At 37.2% G+C, this 19,159-nt stretch overlaps 1 protein-coding gene across 1 annotated transcript in view; it reads left to right on the forward strand.

Annotated features, from left to right (window-relative positions):
- Positions 1-19,159, forward strand: part of LOC150083360 (semaphorin-2A-like) — a 644,133-nt gene that overhangs the window by 194,287 nt on the left and 430,687 nt on the right. The window contains exon 2 of the mRNA XM_090377991.1: positions 1,308-1,395. Coding sequence (XP_090234117.1) covers positions 1,308-1,395 — 88 coding nt within the window. The remainder of the gene's footprint in view (positions 1-1,307; positions 1,396-19,159) is intronic.

A 19,159-nucleotide genomic window follows, 5' to 3' on the forward strand; every position in this document is an offset into this window, starting at 1 on the left:
TACACCTATATTTTAAATTTGGTAGGACAAATAAAGATTTATTTATTTAAATGTGCACAAGGCGCCTAGTTTCATATGCATGTAAAGTAAGAATTTGGCCAAAGTGTGATGAAGAAGTTTTTAATGCTGCTCATGGAATGGTTTGATAGTTTTAAATGCAATTGCCTGTTACAAAGAGCTGTATGAGAAAGAAGAGCAAATAAAACAACCGGAACGGAGCTCCTTCTTTGAGAAAAATGAGGCTGAAGTATCTGAGTCCTTGCAAAAATACACTGGTGACTTGTTTATTTGTAGTTTACATTACATGAAATTTATAATAAGGAGACGAGCATATATTTTGTGCATTTAGATTGTTTCTTATTAATTTTGAATGCGTAATGACAAAGTATATTTAGCAGGTGGATCCTCTTGACATACCGTAACAATGCACATGTCATTTATCTACACTTTTGTTTGCAACACCTGCAAACAGTTTATTCAAAAACACTTCAGTAAAGTTGATAAACATTGTTTGTCATTAACTTTTGATAAATTACAGAAAAAAAAAAAAAAACCAGAAATATAGCTAGAGACATTAGTTCCTTGTCTACATTTGGCCACCAGATAACGATTCTAGAAATCAAACTCCATAACTTTACACTCATTGTTACGCTGTAGGGCGGCAGTTTCCAGCCGATAACCGCTGTTCCGTGAGAATCCTCTTCTAGGTTAAATGACGGTATTAGAATAAGTATGTGATAAATGATGTACGCATTTTATCTCTATGAAATGAAAAATTAACATTTTCGCCGAGTTCCGCAAGGTCCCTAGAGGACTAAGTTAACGTGCATGTCACGAATGCTGTCTATATTTCCAGAATTGAAGACGTTACATAATTAATCTTGTCATAAATGAATATTGTGAATTGGCATTCTAGTTTCAGGAGATGCCTAATATTTATATACTTTATGCGACAGTACTTGGTGTACGTTCAGCGTCATCAAACTTTTTTCCATTTGTTAGAAACCGTAAGTTAAAAATTACGCGGTTTACAAAATTTCTGTCCGCCACTCGCCATTAATTCTCTTGTGCTTCAAATAATGTACGTAATCAGACTCCCTACTATGTTTTGTCCATTCAAACGTCTAAGTTTCTGTTTTCATTGTATAAGTTACATACTCTGTTTTTCCTTTGTGTTCCCTGCTGTGCCATCTGGCTATGGATTACTTTGTTCGCGATCCCTGAGGTGTTGATTTGATCTCATTCATTAAGAGCGCAGACAAAGCATCACGATGTTTATGTTTTTTTCTTTCCTCTTACTTTTTCAGAGCACGTACGAGAGTTCAGCTGCGGCCGACTCTACTACAGGACGTACTTCATCGACACGAAGAGAGATGTGCTGTACGTCGGGGCCATGTAAGTTAAAGTTTTACTTGATGTTCTACTTTTTTTTTCTTATTTATTTATTTTTTTTTTTTTCACAAATGGGATCTCGTCTGTCTTAATAGTAATAAATACAGACACATTTATAATACAAAAGGTAACGCTTCTGATATTCTGGTGGATGAATACCAGTAAACGCATGAATTTGAACGTGAAAATGCAGCCTAATACCGCTTGGGAAGAGCTGCAATGGGAACAATAACATGGCAGAGTTATAAATGATGCCAATATAGAGTAGCGTGTTTACGAAGGGGAGAAAAAAGTACGTCATTGGAAAAGGAGCAATTTTCCTACCCGTTTGCCGTTGTGGTAAACGCTACATGACCTCTATTCATCTCTATACCTGAAGATAAACGAATTTTCGGACCGTTATATCAAGTTTTTTTTTTTTTTATCTTGGGGCCATTTCTTTCTTTTTTTTTTTTCCTTTTCGTTCTTCCTCTTCCTCTCTTTTTTCTTTTTACTTATTGATAGTATGAATCGCGATAGCACCAGAAAGAGAGCAAAGTAGTTTTTTTTTTTTTTTTTTCATACTAAAATAAAAGTTAGATACATTTACCTCATGTTTACTGCACGTGCATATCGTTATGGTAAATAAAATAGGACTTTAAATGCTTTAGATTTGATTAAATGGTTTCACTTTGATTAGATATTTACCTTTAGTTAATGACTTTATTATGTTGTTGCCAATTTTCGTTTTTTGGGGGTTCTTTATTATTTAAATTAATTTATTATTTTTAAAAAGTGCTCTTTTTGTGTGCGTGAGATGAAAGAAACTATTGGTTAGATTGGAATTTATTCCAGCGAACGGTAAGTTACGTATTATTACTGAAAAGGTGTTGACAAATGTCCTGCCAGTTCATTCATTAAAGCTGTCAGTTAATTAATTAATTTAACTTTGCTGCCTTCATTATCATTCTGAATGATAACAGTCTCTTCGTTTTGAAAATGAAAATAACAGTCGAATGTAGTCCGTAATCGCCATTTTGATGTCATATTTTTATTTTATACCTGTCTGAAGTAAACACTGTAAATAATAAATGATAGTTCCAGCCATTGATTGGAGAATGTTTTTCGTTGCTTCTCGCTCACTCTCTCACACTCAGTTTGTTCGCTCTTTCAGTTCTTACTACGTGAAGCATCTGAAATGCATATATTAAAATACATCCTTGTGCTTTTTTACGCAATTGTTCTGATTTGTGTATAAAAAAACACACAGTATGGCTGGGTACAAAAGTTATCATAACAACCGCTAGCTCTAGCTATGCTTATTACATATTCGCTTTATATTGCGAAATACATTACTCGAGGGGGTTTTCATAAAGAATATGGCAAAGATTGGAAGAAGCTAAAACTTGGCGATTTCTTGTGAATAATTTTACTTCGTTGGCAGATAGGTGGGCAGGGGGAGGGAGATGTTATTACCAGCCATCCGGAACTCTCATTGTAATAAGAAACTCGCTTACTGAAATACAGATTGCATTCTGATCTGTAGCTGGAGGACAAGTTGAGAAAGATAAGATTCAGTGAAGTCTCCATTCATTTAGTTGATAGCAAGAATAGCCATTATGTCCTTAAATGTCGCTTCAGTGACTCATGCACGTGGTAATATTACGCACATACACACAACACTTTCTCTCTCGACTATTCAAGGTAGTGCAGCTCTGTATGCAGCTAGAATGTGCTTTCACTTAATTCCTTGCCGGATTGCTATTGGATCTCCATTACAGTAGACCCACACTAATGTCCGGAAGGGGGGCGGAGGGGTAATTATCGCAATGACCCATACTGCAACGGCTGACTGTTAGTCGAGCCCCGTTCGCCTGATTAACTAGACCTTTGACGCTGGCATCGACAAGACACATTTCCTGAATAATTACTATCCTCGGTAACCAACAGGTCATTTTCCTCTTTGCCAAGTAGAGCAAGTGTTGTAAGAGGAGTGGATAATAGGTTGCCATTGTGGTTGTTGTTTACGGTAGGTATGTATGTACACCAGTCATTCAGCAACTAGGGAAATTTCGACTTTACCGTAGATCATTGGCCTTGAAAATATGCTGTTCTGTTTGGTCTCAAATGCTCTAAAATAAATTAACCTTCATACAAATTATCTCTTGATTCTTAGAAATAATTATCGCCATTACCGGTTCACCAGTCATTGGTTGTTGGGTTTGTTCCGTCTAGACAGTTTCTTTTTCCTAAATATCCCATCGATTCTATGTACTGTCTTCTCTCCTGTCAGCTGTACGTTTAATGCACTTACAGTATCTGAAAATTTCAACCATTTTCTTATCAAACGTTTACTATAATCCCCATTCTGTACTGGCTGTTATGTATTGATAAATAATGGAAAACTGTATAATTTCATTTTGGTACGTGCTTTTCCTAATTTCCTAATTCTGGAACAGTGATATCATAACTTACTAATTTTATGTTATTGCACATCAGGCTTGTATATTAAAAGTGTTAATTCTTTATACATGGTTATCCATTTATTGCGCAACTCATTAGTCAACAGCGTGTACTGGAGTAACTATAGGAACAGAGCACATGATGTAATCGAATATGGAGTGAGATATTTTTATACAAGTGGCAACAGAGATATTTAAGGAATAGTATAGCATTTTCTAGTGCAGTTTGTTATATGGACTTTTCCTGAAAATAACGTGTATTTAATTTGTCACCTCCCTCCCGATTTTTGTATGTGGAATGTACTTAAGGATAAGGCTTACAAAATCAACCACACAGTCTGGATGAATTGAAATAAAACATGAATTGCATTCGGGCTAGAATTAAAAATAAGCTGTTCCAATCTGTTCCAGCTTTAAAAGGCTGGAACAAGTTAGAATCACTTGGAAAATCTTTAGATGGATAGCTGGATGGCTTCAGAGCAGGAGGCAGAGGGATGTGATAAATGGTTATTCTTCAGATTGGGTTAATGGATGGAGTGGGGTTCCCCAAGAATCAGTATTGGACTACTGTTGTTTTTGATTTTCTTAAATGACATCGATGAAGGGACAGCGGGCGTGATGTCTAAATTTGCAGGTGATATAAAGATTGGTAGAGTAGTTAATGATCACCGCCAAGCACAGCTTCTTCAGAGTGACCTAGATAGGATTTCAAGGATGGTCAGAAAAGTGGCAGGTATGCTTTAATCCAGCGAAGAATTACACCTTGGGAACAGTAAGCCAAAAATAACTTATATACTTGGTGGAGTTGAACTAAAGTCAGTAGTGGAAGAAAAGGGCTCGGGATTTACGATACAATCAGATATGAAGTTCTCCAAGCATTGTAGACAGGTTGCAAGGAAGGTCCATGGTGTCCTGTCGATGATTTATCGAACACTTCCTAGTAGAGATAAGGACAGCATAATCCCATTATATAAGGCTATTGTTAGACCACGCCTGGAATACTGTGTTCAAGTGTGGAGACTGCACCTAAAAAAATATATCGAGCTTCTTGAAAGGGTCCAGAGACGGGTAACTCGCTTGATGAGATCGGCAGAAGGACATCCTTATGAGGAAAGACTTCGAATATGTGGGTTTCACAGCTTGGAAACGAGGCACCTTAGAGGCGACTTTATTGAGGTGTTTAAGGCTCTGAGAGGCAACAGTAATATGAATGAGGATATTTTGACTGGATTGCAGGAAGTTTATTTTAGCCAGCGTATAAGTTACGTACATGGGTAGTAGAGGCTGACAGTTTGGGGAAATTCAAGGGGCAGCTGGATGTTTACCTACGGGAGGAGGGAAATGCATAGGTTATCTATTTTCTTTTCTCTTATTATATATTAAATATTTATTTATTTTATTTTATTATTATTATTTATTTATTTTATTTTTTTTGGCTGGTGCAGCATAAGCTTTAGGCTTCCTTGCACCATATGAGCATTACTAAAACTAATAATTGAAAGAATACCGAAGAATAAAAAAACAAAGAGAAATAAAAGTAAAGACAAGCATGGTGGCCGCAGAGCATAACCAACCTCATTTCGCCTGAACATAATGTAAGTTAAATTACGAATAGGTTTCGTTGTATTCGTACTCGTACCTCCCAGAGCCTACACACTCCGATAATCTATTCTTAATTTAATTTGCTTAATGTAATTTAACTGTATATATATAAAAAAATTTAAAAAATAAAATAAAAATAAGAATAAGCAAATGTACCTAGTACGGATAAACCTTTTATTAGGTATGTGTCTGTTTATTCTTGTTTATTATTATTTTATACTTTATTATTTTGTTATTTTTTTTTAATTGAAAATTCCATAGGCATAGTGTACAATTTACAATCATTTTACAGTTAAAACAGCCATATCTCTGTGGCCATTCAGAATGGACACATGTTTATATGAACTTTTTTCAGTTTCCAGGCCCTGAATCGATCCCGAAATTACAGCCCGCATATTATGGGTCGGGGGGGGGGGATATATATAATTTTTAATATCAAGTATAATCCTCAATGTGCTTTTAACGACATCTAGAACTCCTCTCTTTCTCTGGAGTGGACACTTTCAACAAGTTTTTGATAGGTGGAGACTAATTTTCCCCCAACCCCTCTCGTAAGGACTCGACTGGAAATGGAAGAATAATGAGGACAGTTTGCCACATTATTCTCCTCAAACTACTGTTCTATCAGTCGTGCTTTGTGACGCATAACGTTGTCATGTTGATGCAAATACGTCCCCACGCTAAAGAATTTCCATAATGCAGCTATGGCAGAATTCTTAAGAATGTCATAATAGACAGCTACATTCTTCAATTACAGCTAGTGGACCAAGCCTAAACCACATAAAACGGGCCCACGTTTTATGTGTAAATGCACCAACAAACTTCATTATTTGGCGCATCTACAATCTGGATAAAACCGTTCTTTGGGCTACATTCAAGTGTATCCATCTGTTTCCTGGACTGTGTAGCATGGTTCATCACGTTCTAGCAATGCAGGGCTTCCATTCTGAGTCATGAAAAGTAGTAAAGTTCAAGTTGTTGGTCCTTCACTTATCTCACTTCCGCGAAGTTTCTCTAGAGTCGGCTAATTTAGGATGCCTTTGCGCTTTTCTTACACTATTTTGACATGCTCTACGAGTCATTAACAGGGTCTGCCTAGCACGGGATATATGGTCGCTTTATCTTATGTCTTCCATTGCATACGAGAGAGAGAGAGATCCGAGGTGAGTTCAACATGAAGATACAGAACTCCTGCGAACGAGTTGCCGGAGTTGATGACTCATGCTTTGAGTGAGCGTTCATGGCAGTTTTAAAGACGGTGGAAGAGTTCTGCTGGCTGTAGCTCAGAAAATTCTCTACAATCTGCATAGTGGTTCAGACCCCCCCACCCCCTAGTGATATTCATTGTGCGACAATCATGATCTGGAATTTTGGTGTCAAGAAGACTGAAGTGGGAAGTGTCGTGTTGGGACATCGCCGTCACATGGTGGGTCAGTAGTTCGTGCTGGGGATAGATGGAGCTGGCGTGTGTGTGGTATACAACTTCTACAATTAATCATTATTTCACTTCAGTTGCATAAGATTTTACGAGCCTGTGGATGTGATTTCTGCAAGGACATTTAGTATCTGCGCGTGTAGCACAGTGGTATCGTCACCGTTCTCCCCACACCGGGTAGAAAAGGCCCGGGTTCGAATCTCGTCGATGACGCTAGGAACTTTTGTGGGCTTTTTTTACTCCGTGGCTTAGTTAGTCGGTCTCAGGACCGACTAACTCTCCCCCGAACCCGGGGTTTTTCGACCAGCAAAACAGGAAAATCGACCAGAGAATACACACAATTTACAGACAACGATACACATGGGTAGATGAAATAACTTTCTGGGTGACCCTAATAAATAGTTTTTTGTAAGGACATTTAGTGCAAAAGTTCTTGAGGTCTGCATTGATTTTCCGAACTATTTCAAGCATCCCATAAGTGAAAAAACGATTTGATAGGTGCAGACAAGACTGGAGAGAGGAGATTGTTGCGGTTTGCCTGAGATTACCAGGTGCTATCCTCCAGGTACTACAGAAATCCCAGAACAAAGGAAATATGATGAGTTCAATCAGCATCTTTCTTCAGTGAAAGAGAAAAGCCTTGCGCTGTCTAAGGCCAGGACTATTGCTGGAGGGAAATCCTATGTTTGTGGATTATCCACTGTATATGCCTAGATTTCAGCCGTTTAAAAATATTGCAGACAAACAACAGTCTTCACACATCAAAGTTATGTTCTTCTCTGAGACATGATGTAGATTCTCTTTTGCTTTCCACTTAAGGAATGTATCGAAGACAATCCCAAAGTCTGAGTGTGTGAGGACAGTTGGAACTGAGGCTTCTCCGAGCTTGGGTGAGTTGACTGCTGCAGATCTTTCCTGAGGAAATTAACTATGTCTCTCCAGCAGTTGATTTTGGGCGTTCCACTCCGGTTATCTGGTGAATGAGCATACTTACTATGTAACGACCCATTATTGGCCATATTGTGAAAGTATCTAGGTCCTTTTCTTATACTGTTCTGTTCCATCTACTTGTCATTAAATGCGCATTTCTTTATATCCTACTTTTAATTGATACTGCCATCTACCCGTCATATGGCTTCTGCAATTAACCGTTACTTCCCAGGAATGAGGTGTCCCACTACATGTTATGAGCATTATACTATACATATATACTGTATATTCTAGACTTTTTTATGATTGATCTAAACGAATACTACTTTCTGTTGTGACTTTTATAAATCGGAATTAGAACCCAAAGAACAAGTGAATCCATTGGAATACGAGTTGTTATCACACAGCAACTTCTTTTTCCTGTGTGTATAGCCTACTTTTCGTCTGTCTATTTATCATTTTCCAAATCTGCAGTGCTACCAGCACGATGCTTATCAATATGATACTGTCACACAATGTTCAATAATTCCGATGAAAGGAATATAAAAATCAAATTATGATGAATCTGTTAAATGAAGCCCCAGATTATAAAGTATGATTAACATGCATTCAAATATTATTAGAATCATTACACAATTATTGATAACGAAACAGAAGGGCACGTAATTATTTTATTCTTGTTTTAAATTACTTCTTTGTATTTCTGCTAACAACTCCATGTCTATTCAAGCAACGTCAGCCTATTTTGGGATGGTTGGGAGAATATAGTGATTGTGGCGACAGCATATTTTCGCAGCATTAGTGTGCTCTGTGATTCCTTTCTTAAACATTAAAATTCCTGCTGATGCTCTGCTCCGGCATTCACATAATTAGCCATTTACAGAACCCATACTAAACACAGTACATTAAGGAAGTTTTCAACCAGCTGTCCTAATATCAAGTAAAGCTCATTTCTCTAGTCCCACTCCTTCCCCCTCCTTTCTCCATTGACAAGATGCATAGTTGGGAGTGCGCAAGAATTAAATTAGTGTCTGTTCTTTAAAGATAAAGGAAAAATATTTGGTGCCATTAAAAACATGTTAATTGCTGATTATACGTCTGGCTCTACGCATGAAGCATAGATGAAAAACCTTATGAAAAAAGCATTGTGAAAACTCGCAAAACGCGTGAAATTAATGAAAGGACTGGTAATGAATTTTCTGTTTGTTCAGCAATGTAACCACGCAGCATGACGATTAAAATATAAAGACGGAGGAAACCTGGCCATGTTTTTACTTTCTATCGATTGTGTCAAAGACGTAAGTTCCTGCTAAGCGTCGCTCGATTAATAATGGAAATAAAAAGTCCGATTACTGATTATGCTCTGTAATGGTAACTCCCTGACGCTAACAGTTTTCTCACTTGAGCAGTTGTTCTAAACCATGGAAGTCAATATCTCGCTAAATATACAGTGAAAACTTGTATAGAAAAGGTGAAGAAGAGAGAGAGATGGTTTAATCTGTGTAGCTTTAAAACATACACAATGTTCATAATACTCTTTTTTGCTTGCTGTTCTTTTAATAAAATAAAATACATGGTCACTGCGAAACGACTAACTTTTATTTATTTTTTAATCACACAGTTATTTAAGGAATAAGTTGTGATTTTTTGGCCCTGTTGTCTAAATTAACTCGGTGGTACGTTTTTACATTGTTGTTTTACTGTAATAGCAGGAACAGCTCAAGAAATATTTATTATTAAGATCTTTTTAACCGCTTGGTTAAAAAAAGAAAAAGTTATCAAATCCGGGTATAAAACACTTATCAAAGAGATTTTAAAGGTGTGAATAGTATTTCACCAAACTTTTTATTAATACGGTACAAGAATATAAAGAAACGGGTTTTGTGTTGGACAATCTTGAAAATGCCGAAGAAGAAGAAGAATCCGTAAATAGTGTTGGGACGCAGTGAAGTTCACTGAAATCAGTTCTCTTTCCCTCACAGCAATTAGGAATAAGTTTAAAAACAATACCCGCTGTACTTTGAATTGTTTTTAACTAACTAATTTTGCATCACAAGACATGCAAAACTTCGTAGTTTATTAGTCCTCGTCTACAATTGGGAATTCTTTGAGCAGCAATGAGCAAGTTGGTGTAATAGCATGAGTTCTAAGATTTCTTAGACAGAATGTTAGGGAGCTCAACAATTAAAAGGTTTATCAAAATGATTCAAGAAATTAGCACTGTGTGTAACAATAAAAAGGGAGTTAGTTATCAAAAATAAATATCAGGACGCTGATACCATTACACATGTGTGCAAAAAGAAATTGCTCAACTGTAAAACAACTGTTACAGCACATCTAATACACTTGGTTCATTGATGAATCCCACTTCTACCGAGACTGCAGTAAACAGAGTATGCGAGTTCGAATCACAGAAAATTCCCGCTTACTCATAAAGACACATTTTCTCCAGGAATGTGCACGGTGAGTGCTCCCCCTCCTGTTTTTCTTTCTTAATTTCCAGCTTTTTTGTCTGGAACTGTCGGACCAGTCTTTCATGACATTCCAGAGAATGCCGAACGTTACTTGCAAATCTTTCAAGACCGGTATTCTACATCTTCAAAGCATGGGAGTTCATAGAAAAATAATAAATAAAATAATAATTATCCAACAAGGTTGGGCAGGACCGCGTTCGGAAAATATGGTTTTTGATTTCCCTAGTTAATATCATTCGTGATAGGGACATAAGTCCCAGGACTTCACAATCTTTGCCAGCTTTTTGTGGCCAGGATATGTGAAAACTGATCCACGGAATTCTTGGTTGGATATTTTGTTGGTCAGCCTGCTTAACCACCTGATGATCAAATATTTATTAAAGATTTATTTTCATACATCTTCATTGTTACAAGCCTGATGACCAGATCGCAGATGCGCATAATGCCAGTGATGTTAAATATAAGACTGCCAATTGTGTATGTTCACCCCTGCTAAATTTTGTTTGAGAATCCACATTGCGGCATAGACTTACTGCTTTCTAACATCAATATGTTCACTGAACCTGAGATTTTCACACAGAAGGGACCTATATCAATACGACATTCGACTTTGGCTACTTTCTTTAGTTTCAACAGGTGTATAATTTTTCCTTATCTCACTTTGGAACATTAACTGCCCTGATTTCTCTTTATGAAGGGCTAGATCACTACTCGCTGGTGAAGATTCCAGTTTTCTTGGTCTTCTTTGTCTAGTCAATGATTTCTTTGGGCTTGTTCGGATAGTCTGAAGAAATTAAAAGCATAAAATCATCCGTATGTGCATGGAAAGTTTTCATGGATACAAAGAAAGGGTTCTAAAGCTGCTTAAAAATTATTTGCTCATTCTTTGCAATGTTAAAGAAAAGCTATTTGTGCTCTTCAAAATGATTGTGATAAATGGAAGTACAAAATCGTTTGTTTTAAAACTAAAATAATGTAAATTTTGCATTAAAGCAGAATTCATTCCAGATTCTCTTCATGGAAAATTGCTTCCCCATTATATCTCGCTACAGATTATATATAAACAACTCTAACTTATTTCATATTATAATGGGATATCTGTGAAACGGAAAGCTTTTCATTTGGTATTTCGCTATTTTTTTTTAATCATAATTACAGGCCTTACTTTAGCTGAATACATATTTGAATGATTTATGAGGTGTGTATACGTCAGTGGGTTTCCGATTTTGTATTTGGTATTGGAACTATGAGTGAAAACAATGTTGCATTAATGGACAAGGGAATAAACGCATTAGCGGTAAATGACGTTTATTCGCTTAACTTGAAAATCTCCCGAAGGCGAATGGAAAGTGTAACCAAAGACGGAGTTGCAGTGGAATTTATGCTTAACTCCCATTAAGAACTGCTTTTCACATTTTTAAGTATTAAATAATATATTGCATTCTTGTTGTTTACGAAAAAGGTTTTCAAAGTACTTCTATTACAGATTTCTAGAAGGTTAAATGGCCGCCGTGAGATCATTAGCACGGAATGGAGGTGGAGATAGATTTGGTTTGCAGTACTTCCAAATATTTTTGAATTTAAATTTCGAATCATTCAGTATGTGTCAGAAAAATAAAAAAAAATAATGCTGAATCATTAAAATCATTAGGCTTTTGTTTCTTTTAAAGTTCAACAGCAACTGTCAAAAGAGTTCTGCAGCATACTCTGAAATACCTAAACTGGATGTAAAAGAATATACTTATATGCACTAAATACAGGCAGTCCAGAACGAAGATATTTCCTGAACAGAGGAAATCAGTACGCATCAAGTGATGGTAGATCAGTAATGATGTAGTTTACTATGCTTTACATTTTCTCTGTAGATGGTTTAAACCAGATGATGCCATCGAGCGAAATACTATTGCATTACAAATTTGACATTACATTGCAAAATTCCATTGACTTAGGGTAAAATAAGTATTGTGGAATTGCGGATGAAATTATGCTATATATAGAGAGAGACAGTTGAGACAGACTAACTCAGCCTTTTTTATAATAACAGCCTATAGAAACTCTTCCCATAATTGATGGGACTTGAACTCATGACTTTTCCACTCGATGTGAAAGACTGTGATTACAACCCCCTTGTGTGCGTTTGTGAAAGTGCAAAAATGAAATGAAGTAAAATAAAAATGCCTATGTTCACAAATTCTTCGCTTAACCGCTCATAATAACTATCATTTCAATACACACCAAACTCGTAAGCAAGTGGTAAGTTTATAACTGTTTTGCGTAATCTGATCTCCTCCTGCCTGTACTGTTAATACTTGCAACTTCAATAACCACATAGGAATAGTACAGTTGATTAATATCGGTAATGTGATGACCGGTTCTAGAAAATCCTGCTGATAATGCAGTCTTCGAACATTTAACGAGGAATAACTGAATACGCATGTGTGCATTTGGTAGTGTCATAACTCTGGCTGAGTTAATCTGTCTTGAGAGAGGCTCGCATCGTCGCCAAAATAAAAGAAATGGATCATTCGCTGATCTTCTATTGGTTTTATGGTGCATCAGCAACTTCGGTCGTATCGCACCAGTATATTACGTGCATGCATATATCTGTTCACAGATCGATTGGCATTTTATTTGTTTTAAATAGATCATAAAATACTTGCAATTAATGGACACAATATGCTTGACGCCACGGCCTTAAATAATGTAACTCATTAATTGAGGCCATGTTAATACTGACGTTCGCTAGTGAAAATAGTGCAGTGCATGATGAGATTGGATTGGTTTTTTGAATTTGTGCCAATTTAAAAATTCTAAACAGGCAGCTTAGACCCATCATCACTGTATTATTTTCATCATTGAACAGAACACGCCTTTGCGTGAACAATGCAATGCATGGTGCACTCTGTTGATTATATATTTGCAATTTGTAACTCGAACCTAATCCCTTTATCCATTGTATCCTTTAACCCACTTGAAGGATGACGTATACACTGACAAATCACAAATCTTATTGTTTTATAAGGTGTGTGTGTGTGTGTGAGAGAGAGAGAAAAGAATTTATTTATAATTTCCCCTCAAGTAATTGAATAATAATAATAATAATAATAATAATGAAAAAAAAACTGGAACGCTTATTCGCAGAATTAAAGAACTCATGGAACAAAGTTAAGTAGTAATGCAGCGCGCACACACAAATATTGCATATTTAAATAGGCAGGCTTCTCCGAAAATTGAATGAAAATGTAAGTTCTTGAAGAATCATGAGCAGTCAGCTGAAGCACTATAAATATTTTCTTATTTTAAAATTTTAACATACGCAAGCATATTGAGACTAAGATATGACTTTGACAGATCATTGGCAAATTTTATCCTGTAATAAAGTTTTGATAGTTGGCTCCAGCGTCTTGCCTTGAAGCCACATTGTAAATGTTTCCCCTAGTTAAAAAAAAATAATAATAAATAAAAAAATAAAATAAAAATAATCTATTTTAAGAACTCACGTACAGTGGTGTCAAATAAGCGTTTGTCTGCTGGTCTATGATTGAGCTCTTCATTTATTCAGTTGTCGTGAAGTCGTATAGAGGCGCTACACTAGAACAAGAGTAAATGCAAATTTTTGATCTCGAGATAACGAGGTGTTTTGATTGATGATCACTGCGAAAATTAGCACAGTGTAGTCGTGTGAAGAACCGTGATATATTGTTCTCCACACCCAAAACTGTTTTGTATTAATGCTTTGAAATGTTCTTATCACATACAATTTATTTCAAACTCTGAAAGTTGTCATATCTTTTTCCTGTCTTTTTTATCGTGAAACTGAAATAGTAATCCATTTTAACATAAAGAAAAAGGAAGGACAGTTGGAATTGGACACCAAATTATACTCTAATCAAAAATGCCGATAAATCGAGTTCCACTCCTTTTCACCCTAGAGTTTAGTGAAGATAACTGCAACAGACCTTCTTAGCTTGGATTTTGTAAAGTATGCACAGGTTTCCACATTCGCCTGCACTGTTGTTAGTCTCTGGACTGTATGAGCCAAAGACGATGCCCCATATATTTGGAGTTCACTTCCAACCATCTCTATATAATACTAGCCTTGTGCGCAGTAGCACTAGAATCCTGAACATCCATTATCATATGTATACAGTGTCAACGATGCACCAATATTTAGGCACAGTTGACATGGACCTCAAGGATGGCATAAGGATCAGTAACCTGCTATGAAAACATCGTTCACACCTGTACGTGATCACCTAAATAAGGTCGAGTGTACTTTTGATACATTGTTTCGAGTAGCCACTTCCCCATCATCCGTCGTTGATAAACAAGGTAAAACAGGACTCGTTGGACTACATTTCACGTTCTCAGTGTTCCACCAACCATTGCCATCACAACTACTACAAAAATGTATTTTTCACTCGGGACTGGGAAAGACATTTTGTGGCGATCGCCAAATATCTTTTTTGCCGCCTTTGTTTTTGTCGTCAATTCGAGTTCTCTCTCTGTCTACGGACGGTACTACTGATTACAGACCTTTAACACACACTGCACCGATACATACATCACAGTGCCGTAAAGATCACTCGCGCAAATAGCACTCTGGTTACGATCGCTGTCCTGCCACGCTGTGTCTAAACAGCGGCTCGATTCCTATCAGGACGGAAGGAATTTCTGTTGGGACTTTTATTCATACCATAGCAGAGTTATTTGGTCTCGGGTGTTGGTTCCACATATTCTTTTCCCTCCCCTCCTCCCAAAAAACCCCAGTTTTTCATTCAGAACCGACCACAGAATACACGTAATTTACACGCACACTCCACGCTTCATAGTCGTAGTTACTTTGGCATCAGTCCTTTCGTGTACTCTCTGATATTTCCTGATTTTCACATAGTAAAGCATTAACGATAACATCGAGGATATGCAACTCTGCTTATGGATAAACTGATTTCCATAGAAAATTAATGGACTACACCATTTATATTAGACACGAGGTTCTTGCATTTCAGTGATAACAGGTGTTTCAGCAAAAAGGAATTTAATCGCAGGACGTTAGTGAAACGACAAATAAATATAGGCGCATTAATGGACTACTTTTTCAACATGGTTATCCATCACATTCAAGAATTTGTTCCAACGTGTCACTAAGTGCAATCAGTACCTACGTCAAAAAATTCACGGACATTCCCATTCATAGTTTCCTGCCAGATGTGTTTATTTCTTTTCAAAGACTTAAACGGATGAAAATGGGGAGGGGCAAGTTTGGTACGTCCCATCCGTAACACTAAACTTTGTGGTGTGCAGATGACATTGTGTTGCGTTGCTATTCACACCAAAAACAGATTTGTTTCTTCGACATGAATTAGGCCACAACCAGCTGAAAGTTGCTGATGAATTTTTTTGTGGGTTAAATTCCTTTGGCCTGCAGAAATCGAATAACTGTGCGCACTGGTTCAATTGTCCCCGTTTTCAGTAGGACAGCATTGATGACAATATTAAGTAGGACAGAATTCACTTTGATTTCCTCCCCTTATGGGGAAGGGAAAAAAAAAAGGAAAGAAAAGAAAAGGCTGTTTACTTTGTGCCTTTATTTATGCCAAATCTCCTCTTAGAGAAGATATTGTTCCACCTCGACACACCTTACCTTTCAAACAGCCCCTATATAAACAGTAATATACGCTGATGGGTTTTTTTCCCTCTCTCGCTCTTTCTTTTTTGTCCACTGTTGGGGCACTCCATTTCCCTGACACAAAATTTCTAGGTGCTTTAATAATTCAGGAAGTATCAAATAAAATGAAAAACTTTTCCTGATAATCTTGCCAAACTAATCCCTTCAGAAATCTTATAACTCCGAGATTGGCGGGTTTTGTAATTAAAACCGCGACGTTAACGCAGCGTTGATAACGAAGCCAGCAGCAGCAGCAGCAGCAGCAGCTACTGTGTTGTGTGTGTATGTGTATGTGTGCTCTATCTGCTTCTCGCAGCACGTTCCTGCTGAGCTGTCAGTTCTTAGTTTAAAGTACCCTAAGTGCTACGGATAGCAACTGCATCAACCGACAAAAACCACTGAACTCTGAACTCAGAAAACAATTATCCATTGTTCTTCTACTTCTAGCACTTCGCATTACTGCTAAGTGTCACCTCTGTCTTTCATAGAATCGTTTGCTAACTATGAAGAGTTCTTTTATGCGTTTTAAGTCCTCGTTCGGCACTATTCCTAGAATGTTTACTGTGTATTTTCACTCAGGCTTGCTAGCCAAACACCAAATAGCTGATTCAAAGAAAATAGTACTCAAGGCTTCACGGCCATCCTTGACAGAAGTGCTTCCGTGCAGAGTTACATCCGGCGGACGCCGTACTCTCTCTCTCTCTCTCTCTCTCTCTCTCTCTCTCTCTCTCTCTCTCTCTCTCTCTCTCTCTTGGTGGTCTTATTCGACCATTTTACATATATATTACGGTCAGAATTCATGGTCTGAATTGGTACACTGTCAACTGCGAAAAATATATTCCGCCCCGTCAGCTGGCGGTATTCTTATTTTTGATTCCTATAGGAAATCATAGCCAAGGTGTCGCTTGGAAACTTGATGAGAATTTATTTTCCAAAATCTTCCTCACACCAGCCAGTGAAAAAAGAATTTTTATAAAGGAAGGGGGAAAAAAAGAATCTTTGTTTTACATCGTCAAATCACAGCATAAATATATTTCCCTTGATCTTAGTGTTATTTTCATTAAGTTGTTGACATGAAAATAATAATGATGACAAGAAAATAATAAAAATAAAAATAATAATCACTTTTACGCTCACGTAAAAGTGATTTTTTTATTGGGTAGTAATGGTACTCACCATTACTACCAACAAAACATGTATCGTTCGAAAACTTCACTTCTTTTGGGAATTTTTGCATGTTATATATGGTGAATTCATCTTTGCCTTCCAAAAAAGGACGTAATAAATTCCTTCAGTTTAAGACAGGAATTGAAACATGACATTCATAAACGGGTGCCAAGTGACTAAGTTATTCTACTAGAGGGTTCATGAAAGTACCATGAGCTACAGTGAGAACTGTCTTAAAGCATTTGGAAGCTATGAATGGCATTAAGGGTAAGTTGCTACAATGGATAAAAGGATGGTTGAGTGAGAGAAGACAGAGGGTGGTAATCACTAGGTGCTGCTCTTCGTGGACTAATGTTATTAGTGGAGTCCCACAGGGTTCGATGTTGGGTCCACTGTTGTTTTGTATATTTATCAATGATATTGATGAAGGTATATCAGTCTTAGTGTCGAAGTTTGTAGATGATACAAAGGTTGGCAGGGTTGTTAATGATAGTAATGGCAGTGTGCTACTGCAACAGGATCTAGATAATTTGGGCAGGTGGGCTAAGAAGTGACAACTGAAGTTTAACCTTGACAAATGCAAAGTACTGCATATAGGTAGAAGTAACCCCAGAGAAACGTACCAACTGTGTGGTACTACACTTAAGGTGGTAGAAAATGAAAAATATCTGGGAGTAATTGTGCAGTCAGATATGAAGTTTTCTGAGCAATGCAGACAGGCTGCCAGGACAGGTCATGGGGTTTTGTCAATGATATATAAGAATGTAGATTTACTTGAGTGTGTACAGAGAAGGGCAACAAGATTGGTGAGGGGAATGAAGGGATCCTCTTACCAAGAGAGGCTTAAGTTCTGCAAATTGCAGTGGCTGGAGACTAGGCACCTGCGCGGTGATCTGATTGAGGTGTATAAGGCCTTGAATGGGTTGAACACGCTGAATTCTGATGGGATCCTTCCACTTGTTCAGATTACGAACCTAAAGGGGCATAAATTCAAATTAAGAAAAGACAGATGTAGAATAGATGTGTGAAAATTTGCCTTTAGCCAGCGGGTGGTTAATTGCTGGAACAAACTTCCATCTGTCGTTGTGGAAGTTAATAGGTTAAATGAATTTAAGGAGGAACTGGACAGGCATTTGGAGAGAATTGTGTTTTTTTTTTTGGCTGATGCTGCGTAAGCTCATACACTTGCTTTCTTGCATCACATGCCACTACTACTACTATGAGTTGCCCCATCTTATTTATCATATTTTTGCATTGATTATGAAATAACAATAGTTGCCACCTATATGATTTCTTACAGCATTGAATGCATATATTTTTCCTCTAAAAATTTCTAGTCCCTCTTCTAAATTGAGGCTCAATTGGCTGTTTACTTAAGGTGGCACTGGCTAAGTACATGAAGCTGAAGAGGTCACCAAAGTAAGTGTGTAACTAGTTTGGCTTTAAAAAGAGTTGTAACACGACGTACAAACACTCTTCAACTACAGTGAGAAAATATTTTAAAACCTCTCAGGATCTCGATCATCCCACTCTGTCGATCTTAACATAATGATGTGTCATTTTAAGAAGGAATCAAAAGGTGCCTGTTGTCATTATTCTTGATCTTGGCATCACTGATGGGTATTATGTATTGATGAAACCTAGTTGTTGACATCTTCTTGGATGATTTTTAACTTGATTTCTGATTTGACCGGAAAATTATCGCTATGAGGAAAATATATTGCTGCTTCTTTCACAGAGCATCATAACCAGATACACCAATTGCTAGCCACTTTACTGCTTAGGAATACGTTTATTATTAAACGTGTTTGGAACTGTGTTGATTTGGATCAGTTTGAAAACCTGGCTTCGACCATTATGGCCAAACCGATTACATTTCGAAATAAGTGTTGCGAGCCCCGATACTTTGACGGCATTTCGGTAGAGTGGAAGAGGCTGCAGATTAGTAGTGTTGTGTGGAAAGGTCCCTTGTTTTCTCGTAAAGATCTGGATGATGCTTATCTAATATTAAATGCGGACTTTTTTTCAACCGGGATAGTTTAAATGTGAT

This window comes from Mastigoproctus giganteus, chromosome 7 (genome assembly GCF_048544385.1).
Source record: "Mastigoproctus giganteus isolate SK-2022 chromosome 7, ASM4854438v1, whole genome shotgun sequence".
NCBI classification, from domain to species: Eukaryota; Metazoa; Arthropoda; class Arachnida; order Uropygi; family Thelyphonidae; genus Mastigoproctus; species Mastigoproctus giganteus.